This window comes from Phyllobates terribilis, unplaced genomic scaffold, assembly GCF_046119375.1.
Source record: "Phyllobates terribilis strain yellow unplaced genomic scaffold, ASM4611937v1 Scaffold_9__5_contigs__length_417890890, whole genome shotgun sequence".
Lineage (NCBI taxonomy): Eukaryota > Metazoa > Chordata > Amphibia > Anura > Dendrobatidae > Phyllobates > Phyllobates terribilis.
The window spans coordinates 382,570,711-382,590,036 of NW_027362769.1; the positions used below are offsets into that span (position 1 = coordinate 382,570,711).

General features: G+C 45.7%; 1 protein-coding gene across 2 annotated transcripts in view; it reads left to right on the top strand.

The window, feature by feature from the left end:
* The window catches only part of LOC141162423 (NXPE family member 4-like), a 33,837-nt gene that overhangs the window by 9,428 nt on the left and 5,083 nt on the right, over positions 1-19,326 (top strand). For both annotated transcript variants that reach the window (XM_073648532.1, XM_073648533.1), the window contains exons 4-5: positions 16,837-16,895; positions 18,874-19,092. In XM_073648532.1, coding sequence (XP_073504633.1) covers positions 16,837-16,895; positions 18,874-19,092 — 278 coding nt within the window. The remainder of the gene's footprint in view (positions 1-16,836; positions 16,896-18,873; positions 19,093-19,326) is intronic.

The following is a 19,326-nucleotide window of genomic DNA, read 5'->3' on the forward strand; positions in this document are numbered from 1 at the left end:
GGGTGCCATGCATACTAGGATGAGGGATGGGGTACCATGCATACCAGGATAGGGATAAGGGGTGCCATGCATACCAGAATGAGGGGCCATGTGTCACGCTGTCTCTGTATACTGGAGGTAGGGGGCCTAAGCTGACCCTAAGCTGGGGCCCTGACTAATCCCTCAACCTGGAGGTACTGTTAAAGGTACAGAGGTCCAGGCCGCCAGCGTAACCCCTACCTCCTGAAGATCCCTGCACCTCAGTAATCTAGTCCTGAGAAGGACCCCGATCACAACCAAAGGGAACAAGAAATAATATGCCCAAACACAGTATTTAGACGAACGAGACAGTACAAGGGAAAAACCAAAACCACCTTGCATACAAACAACTACTCAACTACAACAGAGGGAAAACCAACGGGAAAGGAGATAAATGATAAAGCGAGGAAAGGGAAAAAACACTTCCAAGTACACTTATCTCAGCAACTCCAAACACCACGATCCGCTCTGTCAGTCTGAATGAAATGCTTTCACCGACACCTCCCAGACAGACCAGCAGGTATATGAAGGAGTCTCACTACAGAAGTATTGATTGCAGCTGGGCGAGGCTGGACCTCATCTAGCCCAGAGAGAGAGAGAGAATTAACTCCCTCACTGCCGAGAAACACAAAGCACCAACAAGTCAGCTGCGAGAAGTCAGGCTGTGTACTCGTGATGATCTTCGTGGCAACACACCCGTGACAGTACCCCCCCTTCTACGAGGGGCCTCCGGACCCTCAGGGCCAGGTTTATCCGGGTGAGTCGTGTGGAAGGCCCGAACTAATCGGTCTGCGTTAATATCCAACGCAGGAACCCACATCCTCTCCTCAGGACCATACCCCTTCCAATGAACCAAGTACTGAAGGGACCGGCGATTAAAGCGTGAATCAATGACCCTCGATACCTGGAACTCCAAGTTACCATTGACAACCACTGGAGGGGGAGGTAAAAGTGACGGTACCACCGGCGCCACATACCTCTTAAGCAATGATCTGTGAAACACGTTGTGAATTTTAAACGTAGGAGGGAGGTCAAGACGGAATGCCACCGGATTAATAATAGAACTGATTCTGTACGGCCCGATGAACCTGGGACCCAGTTTCCAGGAGGGAACCTTAAGTTTTATATTCCTGGTAGACAACCATACCCGATCGTTCACACTTAGGTCCGGACCAGACACTCTCCTCCTATCAGCCATACGTTTGTATCGGTTCCCCATAGTATTCAGATTCTTCAGCACCCCTCTCCATACTGAAGCGAGTGATGAGGAAAATCGTTCCTCCTCAGGAACCCCCGAAGAGCCCCCCCCACTGAAAGTACAAAACTGGGGGTGAAAACCATATGCCCCAAAAAACGGGGACTTACCAGTGGACTCGCTCCGCCTATTATTAAGAGCAAACTCTGCCAGAGGTAAGAAAGAAGCCCAGTCCTCCTGGTTCTCTGACACAAAACACCGGAGATATGTCTCCAAGCTCTGGTTCATACGTTCCGTCTGACCATTGGTCTGAGGATGAAAAGCCGATGAGAATGACAACTGCATCCCCCGCCGTGCACAAAACGCCTTCCAGAACTTAGACACAAACTGAGACCCCCGATCAGACACCACCTCGGAGGGTACCCCGTGAAGCCTCACAATCTCCCCAATGAACACCTGCGCAAGAGTTTTAGCATTAGGGAGAGCCGAAAGAGCGATAAAATGTGCCATCTTGCTGAACCTGTCCACTACAACGAGTATGACCGTTTTACCCGAAGACGGAGGGAGGTCCGTAATAAAGTCCATAGACAGATGAGTCCAAGGACGCTCCGGGATCTTCAAAGGTAAAAGGGCCCCAGACGGACGGGTATGTGAGGTCTTAGAGCGCGCACAAACCCCACAGGACGCGACAAAAGTTACCACCTCCTTATGTAAATTAGGCCACCAAAACCGACGCGAGAGGAGATCCACAGTTGCTTTACTCCCCGGGTGTCCTGCAAAAACTGAGTTATGGTGAGCCTCGATCACCTTTTGTCGCAACTGATCTGGAACAAACAATCTCCCTGGAGGTCCAACAGGGGCGTCCCCCTGAGCCTCCAATACCTCCTCCTCCAGCTCAGAGCATACTGCCGAAACCACCACCCCCTCCTGAAGGATAGGAATCGGGTCGTCCGTATTCCCGGCCCCCGGGAAACTACGAGATAAGGCATCCGCCTTTACATTTTTTGACCCAGGACGATATGTAACGACAAAATTAAACCTGGTAAAAAACAATGACCACCTAGCTTGTCTGGGATTCAGACGTTTCGCGGACTCCAGATATAGCAGGTTCTTGTGATCGGTGATGACGGTGACCGGATGAACTGCCCCCTCCAGAAAATGGCGCCACTCCTCAAAAGCTAACTTAATGGCCAAGAGTTCCCTATTGCCGACATCGTAATTCCTCTCAGCGGACGACAATTTTTTAGAGAAAAAGGCGCACGGATGCCACTTACCAGGGGACGAACCTTGTGACAATACTGCTCCCACCCCTACCTCGGAAGCGTCTACCTCTACAATGAATGGCTGAGACGCATCAGGTTGAATGAGTATGGGCGCCGAGGCAAAGCATTTTTTCAAAGAGGAGAATGCTTGACAAGCCTTGTCAGACCACCTAGAAAAATCCGTCCCCTTTTTAGTCATGTCCGTGAGAGGCTTAACCATGGACGAGAAATTACGAATGAACTTTCGGTAATAATTAGCAAACCCCAGGAAACGTTGTAGTGCCTTAAGATTCTCTGGCCGATCCCACTCAAGAACTGCCCGCACTTTCCCAGGGTCCATACGAAAACCGGACGCTGAAACCAGGAAGCCTAAAAACTGGAGTTCCTGTACGGCGAACACACACTTTTCCCACTTGGCATACAGTTTATTATCCCGCAAGATCTGTAACACCTGCCTAACGTGCTCCTGATGAGATACCAGATCCGGCGAGTAAATTAGGATATCATCCAGATATATGACAACAAACTGTCCCACCAAGCGGCGAAAAATGTCATTAACAAAGTGTTGGAACACCGCCGGGGCATTAGTCAGACCGAATGGCATGACAAGGTTCTCATAATGCCCCTCCGGAGTGTTAAACGCCGTCTTCCACTCATCCCCCTCCTTCATCCTAATCAGATTGTACGCCCCCCTGAGATCCAACTTAGAAAACCATTTGGCGCCCACGATCTGATTAAAGAGATCGGGAATAAGTGGGAGCGGATACGGATCTCGGACCGTAATCCGATTAAGTTCACGGAAATCCAGGCAAGGGCGTAGGCCTCCATCTTTCTTCTTAACAAAGAAGAACCCCGCAGCCACCGGTGAAGATGAAGGTCTAATATGCCCCTTAGCCAGACTTTCTGAGATATAATCCTTCATGGCCTGCCTCTCAGGACCAGAAAGGTTATACAACCTAGCTTTAGGTAACTTGGCCTCTGGGAGCAGTTTTACAGAACAGTCATACACGCGATGAGGAGGTAGTTCCTGACACCCTTTCTCCGAGAATACATCCTCAAAGTCTGCCAGAAATGGAGGTAAGACCCAAGGAGTAACCGCACCAATGACCGTGTTCATGCAGTTTTTATTACAGAATTTACTCCATTGGCTTATCTCCCTGGTTTGCCAATTAATAACCGGGTTATGCTTAGCTAACCAAGGAAGGCCCAACACAATAGGAGTGGGAAGACCCTCCAACACGTAGCAAGACAACAGTTCTTTATGTATTGCCCCCACTTGAAGTTTTACGTCATGCACAACTTGCAAAAAACTTCCCTGCCCGAGAGGCCTGGCATCGATCGAGAATATGGGGATGGGTTTAGCCAACTCACTCAACCGCATACCTTGAACCCGGGCAAACCGAGCATCAACCAGATTAGCCCCGGCCCCACTATCCAGAAGAACAGATATCCTCTCAGTTCTCGTACCCACCACCACCTCCTCCGGTACGAGAAACTGAGACGAACCTAGGGACGAAATACCTACTCTCAGATTGCCGTCCACCACACAACCTGGGATCAACAGTTTTCCGACGACTCTTCACTCTGCAAGGGACGGGATGGACACCCCCCAATAAAATGTCCCTTTCTCCCGCAGAAGAAACACCTTCCTGCCTTATGGCGCACCACCGGTCCCCTCCCCCGAAATGATGTCCCTCCTAATTGCATAGGCTCCTCTGGACTGACCAGGGGAACCACCATATGAGGGGACCTTGTAGGAGGTGGAGTCATCACAGGGGGTAGAGTTATCCCGCACCTCTCCCGAAGCCGTCTGTCCACGCGAATAGCGAGGGCCATAGCGGCTTCCAGAGACACGGGAGAGTCATACTGTGCCAACACATCCTGTAATTTGTCGGATAAACCATGACAAAACTGGCTCCTAAGAGCCGGGCCATTCCACTGGGTGTCCGTGGCCCACCTACGGAACTCCGAACAGAATTCCTCCGCCGGACGATCTCCCTGCTGGATCCTACGTAACTTAGACTCAGCAAGGGAGATCCGATCTGGGTCATCATATACGAGTCCCAGGGCAGCGAAAAACCTATCCACTGTCTGGAGAGCCGGGGAACCCGGGGGAAGAGAGAACGCCCAAGATTGTGGGTCCCCTTGTAGGAGCGAGATGACAATTCCCACCCTTTGTTCTTCACTCCCCGATGACCGAGGCCGCAGCCGAAAGTACAATTTACATGCCTCCCGGAAAACAAAAAACTTGTCCCGCCCCCCAGTGAACCTATCAGGGAGAGCTACTTTAAGTTCTGGTCCGGCTTGCTCCTGAGGATGCCAAACCTTGGGCCTAACGTCCGCCAGCTCCATGGACAAACTCTGCAATTGCCGAGCTAGACCGGCTACTGGATCCATAGTAGCTGGAGAAAAACTAAGTGGGTCGGTGAAAATGTCACGCTGTCTCTGTATACTGGAGGTAGGGGGCCTAAGCTGACCCTAAGCTGGGGCCCTGACTAATCCCTCAACCTGGAGGTACTGTTAAAGGTACAGAGGTCCAGGCCGCCAGCGTAACCCCTACCTCCTGAAGATCCCTGCACCTCAGTAATCTAGTCCTGAGAAGGACCCCGATCACAACCAAAGGGAACAAGAAATAATATGCCCAAACACAGTATTTAGACGAACGAGACAGTACAAGGGAAAAACCAAAACCACCTTGCATACAAACAACTACTCAACTACAACAGAGGGAAAACCAACGGGAAAGGAGATAAATGATAAAGCGAGGAAAGGGAAAAAACACTTCCAAGTACACTTATCTCAGCAACTCCAAACACCACGATCCGCTCTGTCAGTCTGAATGAAATGCTTTCACCGACACCTCCCAGACAGACCAGCAGGTATATGAAGGAGTCTCACTACAGAAGTATTGATTGCAGCTGGGCGAGGCTGGACCTCATCTAGCCCAGAGAGAGAGAGAGAATTAACTCCCTCACTGCCGAGAAACACAAAGCACCAACAAGTCAGCTGCGAGAAGTCAGGCTGTGTACTCGTGATGATCTTCGTGGCAACACACCCGTGACACCATGCATATGAGGATGAGGGATGGGGTACCATACATACCAGGATAGGGATAAGGGGTGTCATGCATACTACGGTGAGGGATGGGGTACCATGCATACCAGGATAGGGATAAGGGGTGCCATGCATACCAGGATAGGGATGAGGGGGTGCCATGCATACAAGGATACGGATGAGGGGCCATGCATACCAGGATACGGATGAGGGGCCATGCATACCAGGATTGGGGGATGAGGGGTGCCATGCAGGGGTGGATTAAGAGTAGCAAAGGCCCCGGGCAGTTTAGAGGGCGCGGGCCCCCCCACCCCCACACACACACACCTGATGTATAACATGTCACATGATCCCCTGTGATAGATCATGTGAAATTAATTTGGCACAATATTAATATATTAATTCTAATAATTTTTTTTAGGCTGTGTGCCCACTATGCGTCTTTTAAGTGTTTCCGCAGCGGCAATTCCGCTGCAGAAATGCTTAAAAAACGCATGGTAGAAGGCCTGCCATGTTCCCCAATGATAATCCACATGTGCTGTGCACATGCTGCGGAAATTTCCGCCGTGGATTATCATTGCGGAAAAATCCGCAGCACTACCAATTATTTTGCGGAAGCGCGGCGTTTTCGCCGCATTGACTTGCATCGGACCGCATGATATCCGCATCACTGCATCTGTACATGCAGAATCCATGCGTTTCAATGTGCGGATGGTACCCGGGTTTGGAGAAGAGGTGACTCTCCTCCGGACCCGAGTACCATAGAACCTGTAAAAAGAATAAAATAAAAAATAAATCTATACTTACCTTCTGATGGCCCCCGGTGTCTTTATCCGATGCGTCCAGGCTTGCCGGCAGCTCGCGGTAGACTAAAGGACCTGTGGTGACGTCATTTAGTCATGTGACGGGTCACGCCACCGCTGACGTCGGCAGGCCATCAGAAGGTAAGTATATATTTATCTTTTACCATTCTTTTACGGTCACACTATATAAATCCATGCCGGCTGCATAGATTTATATAGTGTGACCAAGTTGTCAAGCACTTTCCAAGTGATGCTAAAATCGCTTGGAAAGCGCTTGACAACCCGCAGGCGGAAATGCATGTGAAGAACGCTTCACATCCGCTTATCCCTGGAAGGAAAAACGCATGTAAAATCCGCATGCATTTTTTCTGCCAGGGAGATGCAGAAACACTCAAAAAAAATCCGGAGCATTTCTGCATCGTGGGCACATAGCCTTACATTAATTGTATGGCTTAATATTGAGCACACGTAGCCATCTATACACAACGGGAGGCCGCACGTAGCCATCTATACACAGCAGGAGGCCGCACGTAGCCATCTATGCACAGCGGGAGGCCGCACGTAGCCATCTATACACAGCGGGAGGCTGCACATAGCCATCTATACACAGCGGGAGGCCGCATGTAGCCATCTATACACAGCGGGAGGCCACACATAGTCTTCTATACACAGGGGGAGGCCGCACGTAGCCATCTATACACAGCGGGAGGCCGCACGTAGCCATCTATACACAGCAGGAGACCGCATGTAGCCATCTATACACAGCGGGAGGCCGCACGTAACCATCTATACACAGCGGGAGGCCACACATAGTCTTCTATACACAGAGGGAGGCCACACGTAGCCATCTATACACAGCGGGAGGCCGCACGTAGCCAGCTATACACAGCAGGAGGCCGTACGTAGCTATCTATACACAGCAGGAGGTGCACGTAGCCATCTATGCACAGCAGGAGGCTGCACGTAGCCATCTATACACAGCAGGAGGCCGCACGTAGCCATCTATACACAGCAGGAGGCCGCACGTAGCCATCTATACACAGCAGGAGGCCGCACGTAGCCATCTATACACAAAAGGAGGCCACACGGCGCTATCTATACACAGCAGGAGGCCGCACGGTGCCATCTATACACAGCGGAAGGCCGCACGCAGTCACGCACACACACAAACATATACAGACATATACATACACGCATAAACACATTTGAAACACAAAAATACATATAAACATGATATCTGCCTGCACACACACACACTCACTCAATCACTCACACACACGCACACTCTCACACACACTCACACACACTCTCACACACACACACACACTCACACACACACACACTCATCATCCCCCGGTTCGGCTCCAGTCCTCCAGCTCCTCTCCGGTGCAGCGGTGCAGCGCGCACTGCGTGACGTCACACTAGCAGACACGGCCGCGCACAGGGCCGTGTCTCCTAGCAGTGACACGGCCAGGCCAGCATACAGGGAAGTTAACAGGCCAAAGATGAAGTAGCGGCCGTGCGTTGCTGCTGGGGGAGCGGTCCGGGGGCCCCCCTGCCTCTGACTGCCGGTATGTGCCGCGGCACCGCACATATTATAATGAGGGCAATCTGGCCATGGAGCCCCAGGCCCCCTGGGGCCCCGGGCGGTAGCCCAGATTGCCCTCATGCATACCAGGATTGGGGATGAGGGGGCCATGCATACCAGGATGAGGGATGGGGTGCCATGCATACCAGTATTGGGATGAGGGGTGCCATGCATACCAGGATTGGGGAAGAGGGGTGCCAAGCATATCAGGATTGGGGATGAGGGGTGCCATGCATACCAGGATTGGAGATGAGGGGTCATGCATATCTGGATTGGGGATGAGGGGGTACCATGCATACCAGGATAGGGATGAAGTGGTACCATGCATTCCAGGATAGGGATGAGGGGGTACCATGCATACCAGGATAGGGATGCAGGGATACCATGATAGGGATAAGGGGCCATGCATACCAGGATATGGATGAGGGGCCATGCATACCAGGATAGGGATGAGGGGGTAGCATACATACCAAGATAGAAGTGAGGGTACCATACATACCAGGATGAGGGGTACCATACATACCAAGATAGGAATGGGGTACCATGCATACCAGGATAGGGATGAGGGGTACCATGCATACCTGGATGAGGGATGGGGTGCCATGCATACCAGGATTGGGGGATGAGGAGTGCCATGCATACCAGGATAAGGCTGAGGGGGCCATACATACCAGGATTGGGGATGAGAGGGCCATGCATACCAGGATGAGGGATGGGGTGCCATGCATACCAGGATTGAGATGAGGGGTGCCATGCATACCAGGATTGGGGATGAGGGGGCCATGCATACCAAGATGAGGGATGGGGTGCCATGCATACCAGGATTGGGATAAGAGGTGCCATGCATGCCAGGATTGGGGATGAGGGGTACCATGCATACCAGGATAGAGATGAGGGGTACCATGCATACCAGGATAGGGATGAGGGGTGCCATGCACACCAGGATAGGATGGGGGCAGCACACAACAGGATGAGGGAACAGGATTGGGTAGCACAAATACCAGGATGAGGGCAGCACAAATACCAGGATGGCGGCAGCACAAATACCAGGATGGTGACAGCACATAACAGGATGGGGGCGCAGGATGGGGACAGCACATAACAGGATGGGGACAGCACATAACAGGATGGGGGACCATATACCAATAAAAATGCTTGCCACCCGGGCGTAGAATGGGTTCAATAGCTAGTTATATATTAATGGTGGGTGCACGTCTGTATTCAGCTGTGTAGTGTAGAAGTTGGGGAAAAAGTGGACAATGTGCTCTGGAAGCAGTGCTCTAGATAACTGTGTGTTATTTTAGGCATTGACGAGTCCTGGTTGGAAGAAGTGATGGTGGTCTTCGCTTGATGAAGAAGAAAAGTGAAGGTGAAAGACTTCAACTAGAGACATCACCGGTGAGTCAGTGTGTTACCTGTACACTGACACAATACACTACATACTATATACAGAGCTCCTGTGTATAATGTCACCAATGATCCCTGTATTACCTGTACACTGACACTATATACAGAGCTCCTGTGTATAATGTAACTGGTGATCACTGTATTACCTGTACACTGACACTATATACAGAGCTCCTGTGTATAATGTCACTGGTGATCCCTGTATTACCTGTACACTGACACTATATACAGAGCTCCTGTGTATAATGTCACTGGTGATCCCTGTATTACCTGTACACTGACACTATATACAGAGCTCCTGTGTATAATGTCACTGGTGATCCCTGTATTACCTGTACACTGACACTATATACAGAGCTCCTGTGTATAATATCACTGGTGATCCCTGTATTACCTGTACACTGACACTATATACAGAGCTCCTGTGTATAATGTCACTGGTGATCCCTGTATTACCTATACACTGACACTATATACAGAGCTCCTGTGTATAATGTCACTGGTGATCCCTGTATTACCTGTACACTGACACTATATACAGAGCTCCTGTATAATGTCACTGGTGATCCCTGTATTACCTGTACACTGACACTATATACAGAGCTCCTGTGTATAATATCACTGGTGATCCTTGTATTACCTGTACACTATACACTATATACAGAGCTCCTGTGTATAATATCACTGTTGATCCCTGTATTACCTGTACACTGACACTATATACAGAGCTCCTGTGTATAATGTCACTGGTGATCACTGTATTACCTGTACACTATACAATATATACAGAGCTCCTGTGTATAATGTCTCCGGTGATCACTGTATTACCTGTACACTATATACAGAGCTCCTGTGTATAATGTCACTGGTGATCACTGTATTACCTGTACACTATATACAGAGCTCCTGTGTATAATGTCACTGGTGATCACTGTGTTACCTGTACACTGACACTATATACAGAGCTCCTGTGTATAATGTCACTGGTGATCCCTGTATTACCAGTACACTATACACTATATAAAGAGCTCCTGTGTATAATGTCACCATTGATCAGTGTATTCCCTGTACACTATATACTATATACAGAGCTCCTTTGTATAATATCACTGGTGATCACTGTATTACCTGTACACTATACACTATATAAAGAGCTCCTGTGTATAATGTCACCATTGATCAGTGTATTCCCTGTACACTATATACTATATACAGAGCTCCTGTGTATAATGGCACTGGTGATCACTGTATTGCCTGTACACTGACAGTATATACAGAGCTCTTGTGTATAATGTCACCAGTAATCACTGTATTACCTGTACACTATACACTATATACAGAGTTCCTGTGCATAATGTCACTGGTGATCACTGTATTACCAGTACACTATACACTATATATCGAGTTTCTGTGTATAATGTCACCAGTGATCACTGTATTACCTCTACACTGAAACTGTGAAGGTTACACCAATTTAAGATACACTAGGTAACTGCTCTCCTCCAAATTAAAGATGTCTGAGTGCATGCAGAGAAGCTAATTAACCAAATCTGCTAATCTGGTTGAAAAACTTCACTCAGAAACTGAACCACGCAAAATGGCATACTTTATTACATAGACATGGGGTTAATTAGCATTCTCCGTCTAGGTGGGATTAGTAAAATTTATTGCTCTTTTCTGATAACTCGGTACGCTGTAATTTGTCCATCTATGTATCTCTTGGTTTGAGTAACGCCTTAGGAATTCCGATGGAGGGGGTGAGTTCGCCCCTCAGCGCCATCTTTGCCAACTCAACATGAATCTCTCTGTTATCAGCCGTGCACATGCATACGTCATTCCCAGGAAATCATTTAGTTGTTTGTGTCTACAAATTAGAATAGAAGCTGTTAGTTATATATTCATTAACTATTAACATAATCCATGTGCATATACACATTTGCATACATACATACATATAGATTATTCCATCATCGCTATCTTCATTCACACTGATTAGGTAATCTATTAAAAGACACTAATTGATTTTCTATAATATATATTTTACCTTGACAAAACTATATGCAGAGCTCCTGTGTTTAATGTCACCAATGATCACGGTATTACCTGTACACTATACACTATATACAGAGCTCCTGTGTATAATGTCACTGGTGATCCTGTATTACCTGTACACTATATACAGAGCTCCTGTGTATAATGTCACTGGTGAACCCTATATTACCTGTACACTACACACTATATACGGAGCTCCCGTGTGTACTGTCACCAGTGTTCATAGTATTACCTGTACACTATACACTATATACAGAGCTCCTGTGTATAATGTCACTGGGGATCCCTGTATTATCTGTACACTATATACAGAGCTCCTGTGTATAATGTCACTGGTGATCACAGTATTACCTGTACACTATATACTATATACAGAGCTCCTGTGTATAATGTCACTGGGGATCCCTGTATTACCTGTACAATACAGAGCTCCTGTGTATACTGTCACCGATGATCACTGGATTACCTGTACACTATACACAGAGCTCCTGTGCATAATGTCACCGGTGATCCTTGTATTACCTGTACAATATACAGTTATATGAAAAAGTTTGGGCACCCCTATTAATCTTCAGCTTAATGTTTTCTTAAAATTGGTGTTTTTGCAACATCTATTTCAGTTTGATATATGTAATAACTGTTGGACACAGTAATGTTTCTGCCTTGAAATGAGGTTTATTGTACTAACAGAAAATGTGCAATCTGCATTCAAACAAAATTTGACAGGTGCATAAGTATGGGCCCTTATCATTTTCTTGTTTTAAATACTCCTACCTACTTTTTACTGACTTACTAAAGCACTTTTTTTGGTTTTGTAACCTCATTGAGCTTTGAACTTCATAGCCAGGTGTATGCAATCATGAGAAAAGCTACTTAAAGTGGCCACTTGCAAGTTGTTCTTCTGTTTGAATCTCCTCTGAAGAGTGGCATCATGGGCTCCTCAAAACAACTGTCAAATGATCTGAAAACAAAGATTATTCAACATAGTTGTTCAGGGGAAGGATGCAAAAAGCTGTCTCAGAGATTTAACCTGTCAGTTTCCACTGTGAGGAACATAGTAAGGAAATGGAAGAACACAGGGACAGTTCTTGTTAAGGCCAGAAGTGGCAGGCCAAGAAAAACATCAGAAAGGCAGAGAAGAAGAATGGTGAGATCAGTCAAGGACAATCCTCAGACCACCTACATAGAGATGCAGCGTCAACTTGCTGCAGATGGTGTCACTGTGCATCGGTCAACTATACAACGCACTTTGCACAAGGAGAAGCTGTATGGGAGAGTGATGCGAAAGAAGTCGTTTCTGCAAGCACGCCACAAACAGAGTCGGCTGAGGTATGCAAAAGCACATTTGGAGAAGCCAATTTCTTTTTGGAAGAAGGTCCTGTGGACTGATGAAACCAAGATTGAGTTGTTTGGTCATACTAAAAGGCGTTATGCATGGCGGCAAAAAAACACAGCATTCCAAGAAAAACACTTGCTAACCACAGTAAAATTTGGTGGAGGTTCCATCATGCTTTGGGGCTGTGTGGCCAATGCCGGCACCGGGAATCTTGTTAAAGTTGAGGGACGCATGGATTCCACTCAGTATCAACAGATTCTTGACAATAATGTTCAAGAATCAGTGATAAAGTTGAAGTTACGCAGGGGATGGATCTTTCAGCAAGACAATGATCCAAAACACCGCTCCAAATCTACTCAGGCATTCATGCAGAGGAACAATTACAATGTTCTAGAATGGCCATCCCAGTCCCCAGACCTGAATATCATTGAACATCTGTGGGATCATTTGAAGAGGGCTGTCCATGCTCAGCGACCATCAAACTTAACTGAACTGGAAATGTTTTGTAAAGAGGAATGGTCAAAAATACCTTCATCCAGGATCCAGGAAATCATTAAAAGCTACAGGAAGCGACTAGAGGCTGTTATTTTTGCAAAAGGAGGATCTACTAAATATTAATGTCACTTTTCTGGTGAGGTGCCCATACTTATGCACCTGTCAAATTTTGTTTGAATGCAGATTGCACATTTTCTGTTAGTACAATAAACCTCATTTCAAGGCAGAAACATTACTGTGTCCAACAGCTATTACATATATCAAACTGAAATAGCTGCTGCAAAAACACCAATTTTAAGAAAACATTAAGCTTAAGATTAATAGGGGTGCCCAAACTTTTTCATATAACTGTATACTATATACAGAGCTCCTGTGTATAATGTCACTGGTGATCCCTGTATTACCTGTACACTATTATTCAGTCACTATGTAGTGGTACTATGTGGTCTGGTCATGGTGTGGTGTCATTTGTCCCTTGTATGTGGTAATGTTGGACATTTTAAAAAATGTATGTGAAACGTTCACTTAAAGAAAAATAAATAAAAGTATACCTAAAAAGAGAATTGGATATTTTAAGAATTTTTTTAATAGATTACAGTAGAGTAGGACCCGGCAAAAGACTCTACCGTGTCGCGGTGATTGGTGAGGACGTTGCGCAGAAGTGGAGTTTTTCCAAGAGTGGTGGTGGGACTGTGGAAGGTTCGAGGGGTGGAAGCGGACCTGGGATGGAGCCTGGGTGGAATCTCAAGGGGGCCTGAAAATTTTGCCAGTATGGGGCCCAGAAATTCCTGGTGATAGCCTTGTACAGTCATGGCCAAAAGTTTTGAGAATGACACCAAAATTATATTTTCCCATGATCTGCTGGCCTCTGGTTTTTATTAGTGTTTGTCTGATGTTTATATCACATACAGAAATATAATTGCAATCATATTATGAGGACCAATAGGTTATATTGACAGTTAGAATGAGTTAATGCAGCAAGTCAATATTTGCAGTGTTGCCCCTTCTTCTTCAAGACCTCTGTAATTCTCCCTGGCATGCTCTCAATCAACTTTTGGACCAAATCCTGACTGATAGCAGTCCATTCTTACATAATCAATGCTTGCATTTTGCCAGAATTTGTTGGTTTTTGTTTGTCCACCGTCTATTGATGATTGACCACAAGTTCTCAATGGGATTAAGATCTGGGGAGTTTCCAGGCCATGGACCCAAAATCTCTATGTTTTGTTCCATGAGCCATTTAGTTATCACCTTTGCTTTATGGCAAGGTGCTCCATCATGCTGGAAAAGGCATTGTTGGGGGCCAAACTGCTCTTGGACGGTTGGGAGAAGTTGCTCTTGGAGGACATTCTGGTACCATTCTTTATTCATGGCTGTGTTTTTAGGCAAGACTGTGAGTGAGCCGATTCTCTTGGCTGAGAACCAACCCCACACATGAATGGTTTCAGGATGCTTTACAGTTGGCATGAGACAAGACTGGTGGTAGCGCTCACCTCTTCTTCTCCGAATAAGCTGTTTTCCAGATGTCCCAAACAATCGAAAAGGGGATTCATCAGAGAAAATGACTTTGCCCCAGTCCTCAGCAGTCCACTCCCTGTACCTTTTGCAGAATATCAGTCGGTCCCTGATGTTTTTTCTGGAGAGAAGTGGCTTCTTTGCTGCCCTCCTTGAAACCAGCCCTTGCTCAAAGAGTCTCCGCCTCACAGTGCGTGCAGAAGCACTCACACCAGCCTGCTGCCATTCCTGAGCAAGCTCGGCACTGCTGGTAGTCCGATCCCGCAGCTGAAACAGTTTTAAGATACGGTCCTGGCGCTTGCTGGTCTTTCTTGGGCGCCCTGGAGCCTTTTTGACAACAATGGAAGCTCTCTCCTTGAAGTTCTTGATGATGCGATAGATTGTTGACTGAGGTGCAATCTTTGTAGCTGCGATACTCTTCCCTGTTAGGCCATTTTTGTGCAGTGCAATGATGGCTGCACGTGTTTCTTTAGAGATAACCATGGTTAACTGAAGAGAAACAATGATACCAAGAACCAGCCTCCTTTTAAAGTGTCCAGTGATGTCATTCTTACTTAATCATGACTGATTGATCGCCAGCCCTGTCCTCATCAACACCCACACCTGTGTTAATGGATCAATCACTAAAACGATGTTAGCTGCTCCTTTTAAGGCAGGACTGCAATGATGTTGAAATGTGTTTTGGGGGTTAAAGTTCATTTTCTGGGCAAATATTGACTTTGCAAGTACAGTAATTGCTGTTAAGCTGATCACTCTTTGACATTCAGGAGTATATGCAAATTGCCATCACAAAAAATGAAGCAGTAAACTTTGGAAAAATTACTATTTGTCTCATTCTCAATACTTTTGGCCATGACTGTACACAATAGTCATTGGGGTTGATTCAAGATTCCCATTACGTGTCCAGTTTATTAGACCGACTCACTGGGAAGTGCAAGGGGTGACTAGCACTAACCGGGTTTTTAAACCCTATAATAGAGGACTTACACTCCTCAGTTTGGTAATCCCAGAAATAATTATTTCATCATATTTATTCTACATAGCTGGTCTCTAGAGAGAAGCTTGTTCTTTTCCACAATGGGAGTTAAGCCCTCTTCTTCATGGGAAATTTTTAAAGTTTTCTTTTATCTGCGTTGAACTGTTAGTATTGAATGTTACATATTATTTAAAATTACCTATGAAAAGTTAAATTTTGCCATTTTTATACCCTCGGCTGCTACTTCTTAATTGTTTTGGGTATTATCCCCTTAGTGGTTGGATCCCACTTTTTGCTGCAAACAATTCTGTAGCTTGGACAAGGTACTGTAGTTTGGAAATACCCTTTAATCACTTTTTTAGGGGACAAAGTTGAAAAATTAATCAGATTTTTAACTTGAAAAATTCCTATTGTTTTGTTTCTAGATTTCTTATGCAAACTTATATGTCTCCATGGTAACAGACTACAAACAAATCTGTGTTGTCAGATCCTGTAGTCGCGCTTTCTTCCATCCGTACCCTGCTTCTTATTATCCTACTAAGTCTACGTTAGAAAAAAGTAGGGAGCAGATATAGGAGTATGACTGCAGGATGAACCTATGTAGCATTTATTTGTAGCCCTTTACGTTGGAGTCACATAGGTCTGCATGGGAGCTGTATACACAAAACGTAATGAAGTGGAATCAGCTGGGTTAGAAAACTTACTTTCAAATACTCTGAATAATCAGGGCATTATTCAAAGTTAATGTAGAATAAGAGGGTCCCCCTGCAGCACTCTAGCTTTTAGATAGAGTGCTGCGTGAGAGTAGAGTGGAGTAGAGTACAGAGCGGCTACAACGGGCGTCTCTCACTATGGAGGACCCAGCACATCCAAAGTAGAGGACAATTAACTTGCTCTGGAGGACCCATCCAGTCCTGCATTACACAGACAGGTCATTGATTTTAATGTACAGAGTGTAATACCTCATTTCACCTGTAGGGGCACTGCAGGGAAACTAAACACTTGGTGCCAGTTGTTCTATGGATCACTGTGATCATTGCATACAAAAAAAACCTGTTGTTTCAATATTCCATATTTTTATAGACTTATTATAAAAATCATCATTATTATTATTTTTATCATTCCTGTTTTAAAGGTCAAATATCGGAGTACAACTCCCACAAATTTCAGCTATCATGGTGACTCAATGTAACAGTAAGTTTTAAACGAATGTTATTATTCTTTATTTTTTCAATAACATCCAATTTAGTCAATGTTCTCAGAAAGCTGCTGGGCTGCAATACCAGACACAGTCCATGGGCAAGAGGGGCGCTATTATTATTATTATTATTTTTTTAAGTAAACCCCTTTTTTTTAAAATCCTTTACACCGATATAAGCAACTGTATTTTTTTGGTGTTACCTATCTCATACTGAACTTACAGTACAGACCAAAAATTTGGACACACCTTCTCATTTAAAGATTTTTCTGTATTTTCATGACTATGGAAATTGTACATTCACACTGAAGGCATCAAAACTATGAATTACCACATGTGGAATTATATACTTAACAAAAAAGTGTGAAACAACTGAAAATATGTCTTATATTCTAGGTTCTTCACAGTAGCCACCTTTTGCTTTGATGACTGCTTTGCACACTCTTGGCATTCTCTTGATGAGCTTCAAGAGGTAGTCACCGGAAATGGTCTTCCAACAATCTTGAAGGAGTTCCCAGAGATGCTTAGCACTTGTTGGCCCTTTTGCCTTCACTCTGCGGTCCAGCTCACCCCAAACCATCTCGATTGGGTTCAGGTCTGGTGACTGTGGAGGCCAGGTCATCTGGCGTAGCCCCCCATCACTCTCCTTCTTGGTCAAATAGCCCTTACACAGCCTGGAGGTGTGTTTGGGGTCATTGTCCTGTTGAAAAATAAATGATGGTCCAACTAAACGCAAACCGGATGGAATAGCATGCCGCTGCAAGATGCTGTGGTAGCCATGCTGGTTCAGTATGCCTTCAATTTTGAATAAATCCCCAACAGTGTCACCAGCAAAGCCCCCCCACACCATCACACCTCCTCCTCCATGCTTCACTTTGGGAACCAGGCATGTAGAGTCCATCCGTTCACCTTTTCTGCGTCGCACAAAGACACGGTGGTTGGAACCAAAGATCTCAAATTTGGACTCATCAGACCAAAGCACAGATTTCCACTGGTCTAATGTCCATTCCTTGTGTTCTTTAGCCCAAACAAGTCTCTTCTGCTTGTTGCCTGTCCTTAGCAGTGGTTCCTAGCAGCTATTTTACCATGAAGGCCGGCTGCACAAAGTCTCCTCTTAACAGTTGTTGTAGAGATGTGTCTGCTGCTAGAACTCTGTGTGGCATTGACCTGGTCTCTAATCTGAGCTGCTGTTAACCTGCAATTTCTGAGGCTGGTGACTCGGATAAGCTTATCCTCAGAAGCAGAGGTGACTCTTGGTCTTCCTTTCCTGGGGCGGTCCTCATGTGAGCCAGTTTCTTTGTAGCGCTTGATGGTTTTTGCAACTGCACTTGGGGACACTTTCAAGGTTTGCCCAATTTTTCGGACTGACTGACCTTCATTTCTTAAAGTAATGATGGCCACTCGTTTTTCTTTACTTAGCTGCTTTTTTGTTGCCATAATACAAATTCTAACAGTCTATTCAGTAGGACTATCAGCTGTGTATCCACCTGACTTCTGAACAACACAACTGACGGTCCCAACCCCATTTATAAGGCAAGAAATGCCACTTATTAAACCTGACAGGGCACACCTGTGAAGTGAAGACCATTTCCGGTGACTACCTCTTGAAGCTCATCAAGAGAATGCCAAGAGTGTGCAAAGCAGTCATCAAAGCAGAAGGTGGCTACTGTGAAGACCCTAGAATATAAGACATATTTTCAGTTGTTTCACACTTTTTTGTTAAGTATATAATTCCACATGTGTTAATTCATAGTTTTGATGCCTTCAGTGTGAATGTACAATTTTCATAGTCATGAAAATGCAGAAAAATCTTTAAATGAGAAGGTGTGTCCAAACTTTTGGTCTGTACTGTACGTTATGAATTTTGAGTGCAGCTTTGGGTGTGACTGGAGTAGAAGACATAATGTGACAGTGGAGGGGCGAAATAATTGATTTAAATAAAATAAAATATATATTTTCTTTGATTTTTTCCAGCCACAACAAAGGCCCCAAAGCCAAAATGTCAACCAGGAATGGGCTCCCCGGTCCCGAGTGGTTATTACTACCATCAGATCTGGAATCCGCTTTACTGTAACATGACGGTTTACACGACGGCGGATGACTTTACTAATTGTCTGCGGAGGAAGAAGCTCTTTCTCATCGGAGACTCCACGTTACGTCAGTTCATCATGCACTTCACCGAGGGAATCCAGAGTAAGAATTACACCTCTCTGACTGAATCGTTGTAGCAGAAAATATACTTTATTGTTCATTTATTCACCTTTTATCAAGATCTCTACTTGCTGTCAGAGAATGTCCCTATTCTTATTTACCTCCAAGGGTTGAAAAACTGCTAAGGGTCCAGGCTGGGTACAAATGGAGCAAAACCTCAGCTGTGAGAAATATTAGTTTTTGTTTTTTTTATCCATCGACATCAAGAAATGAAAT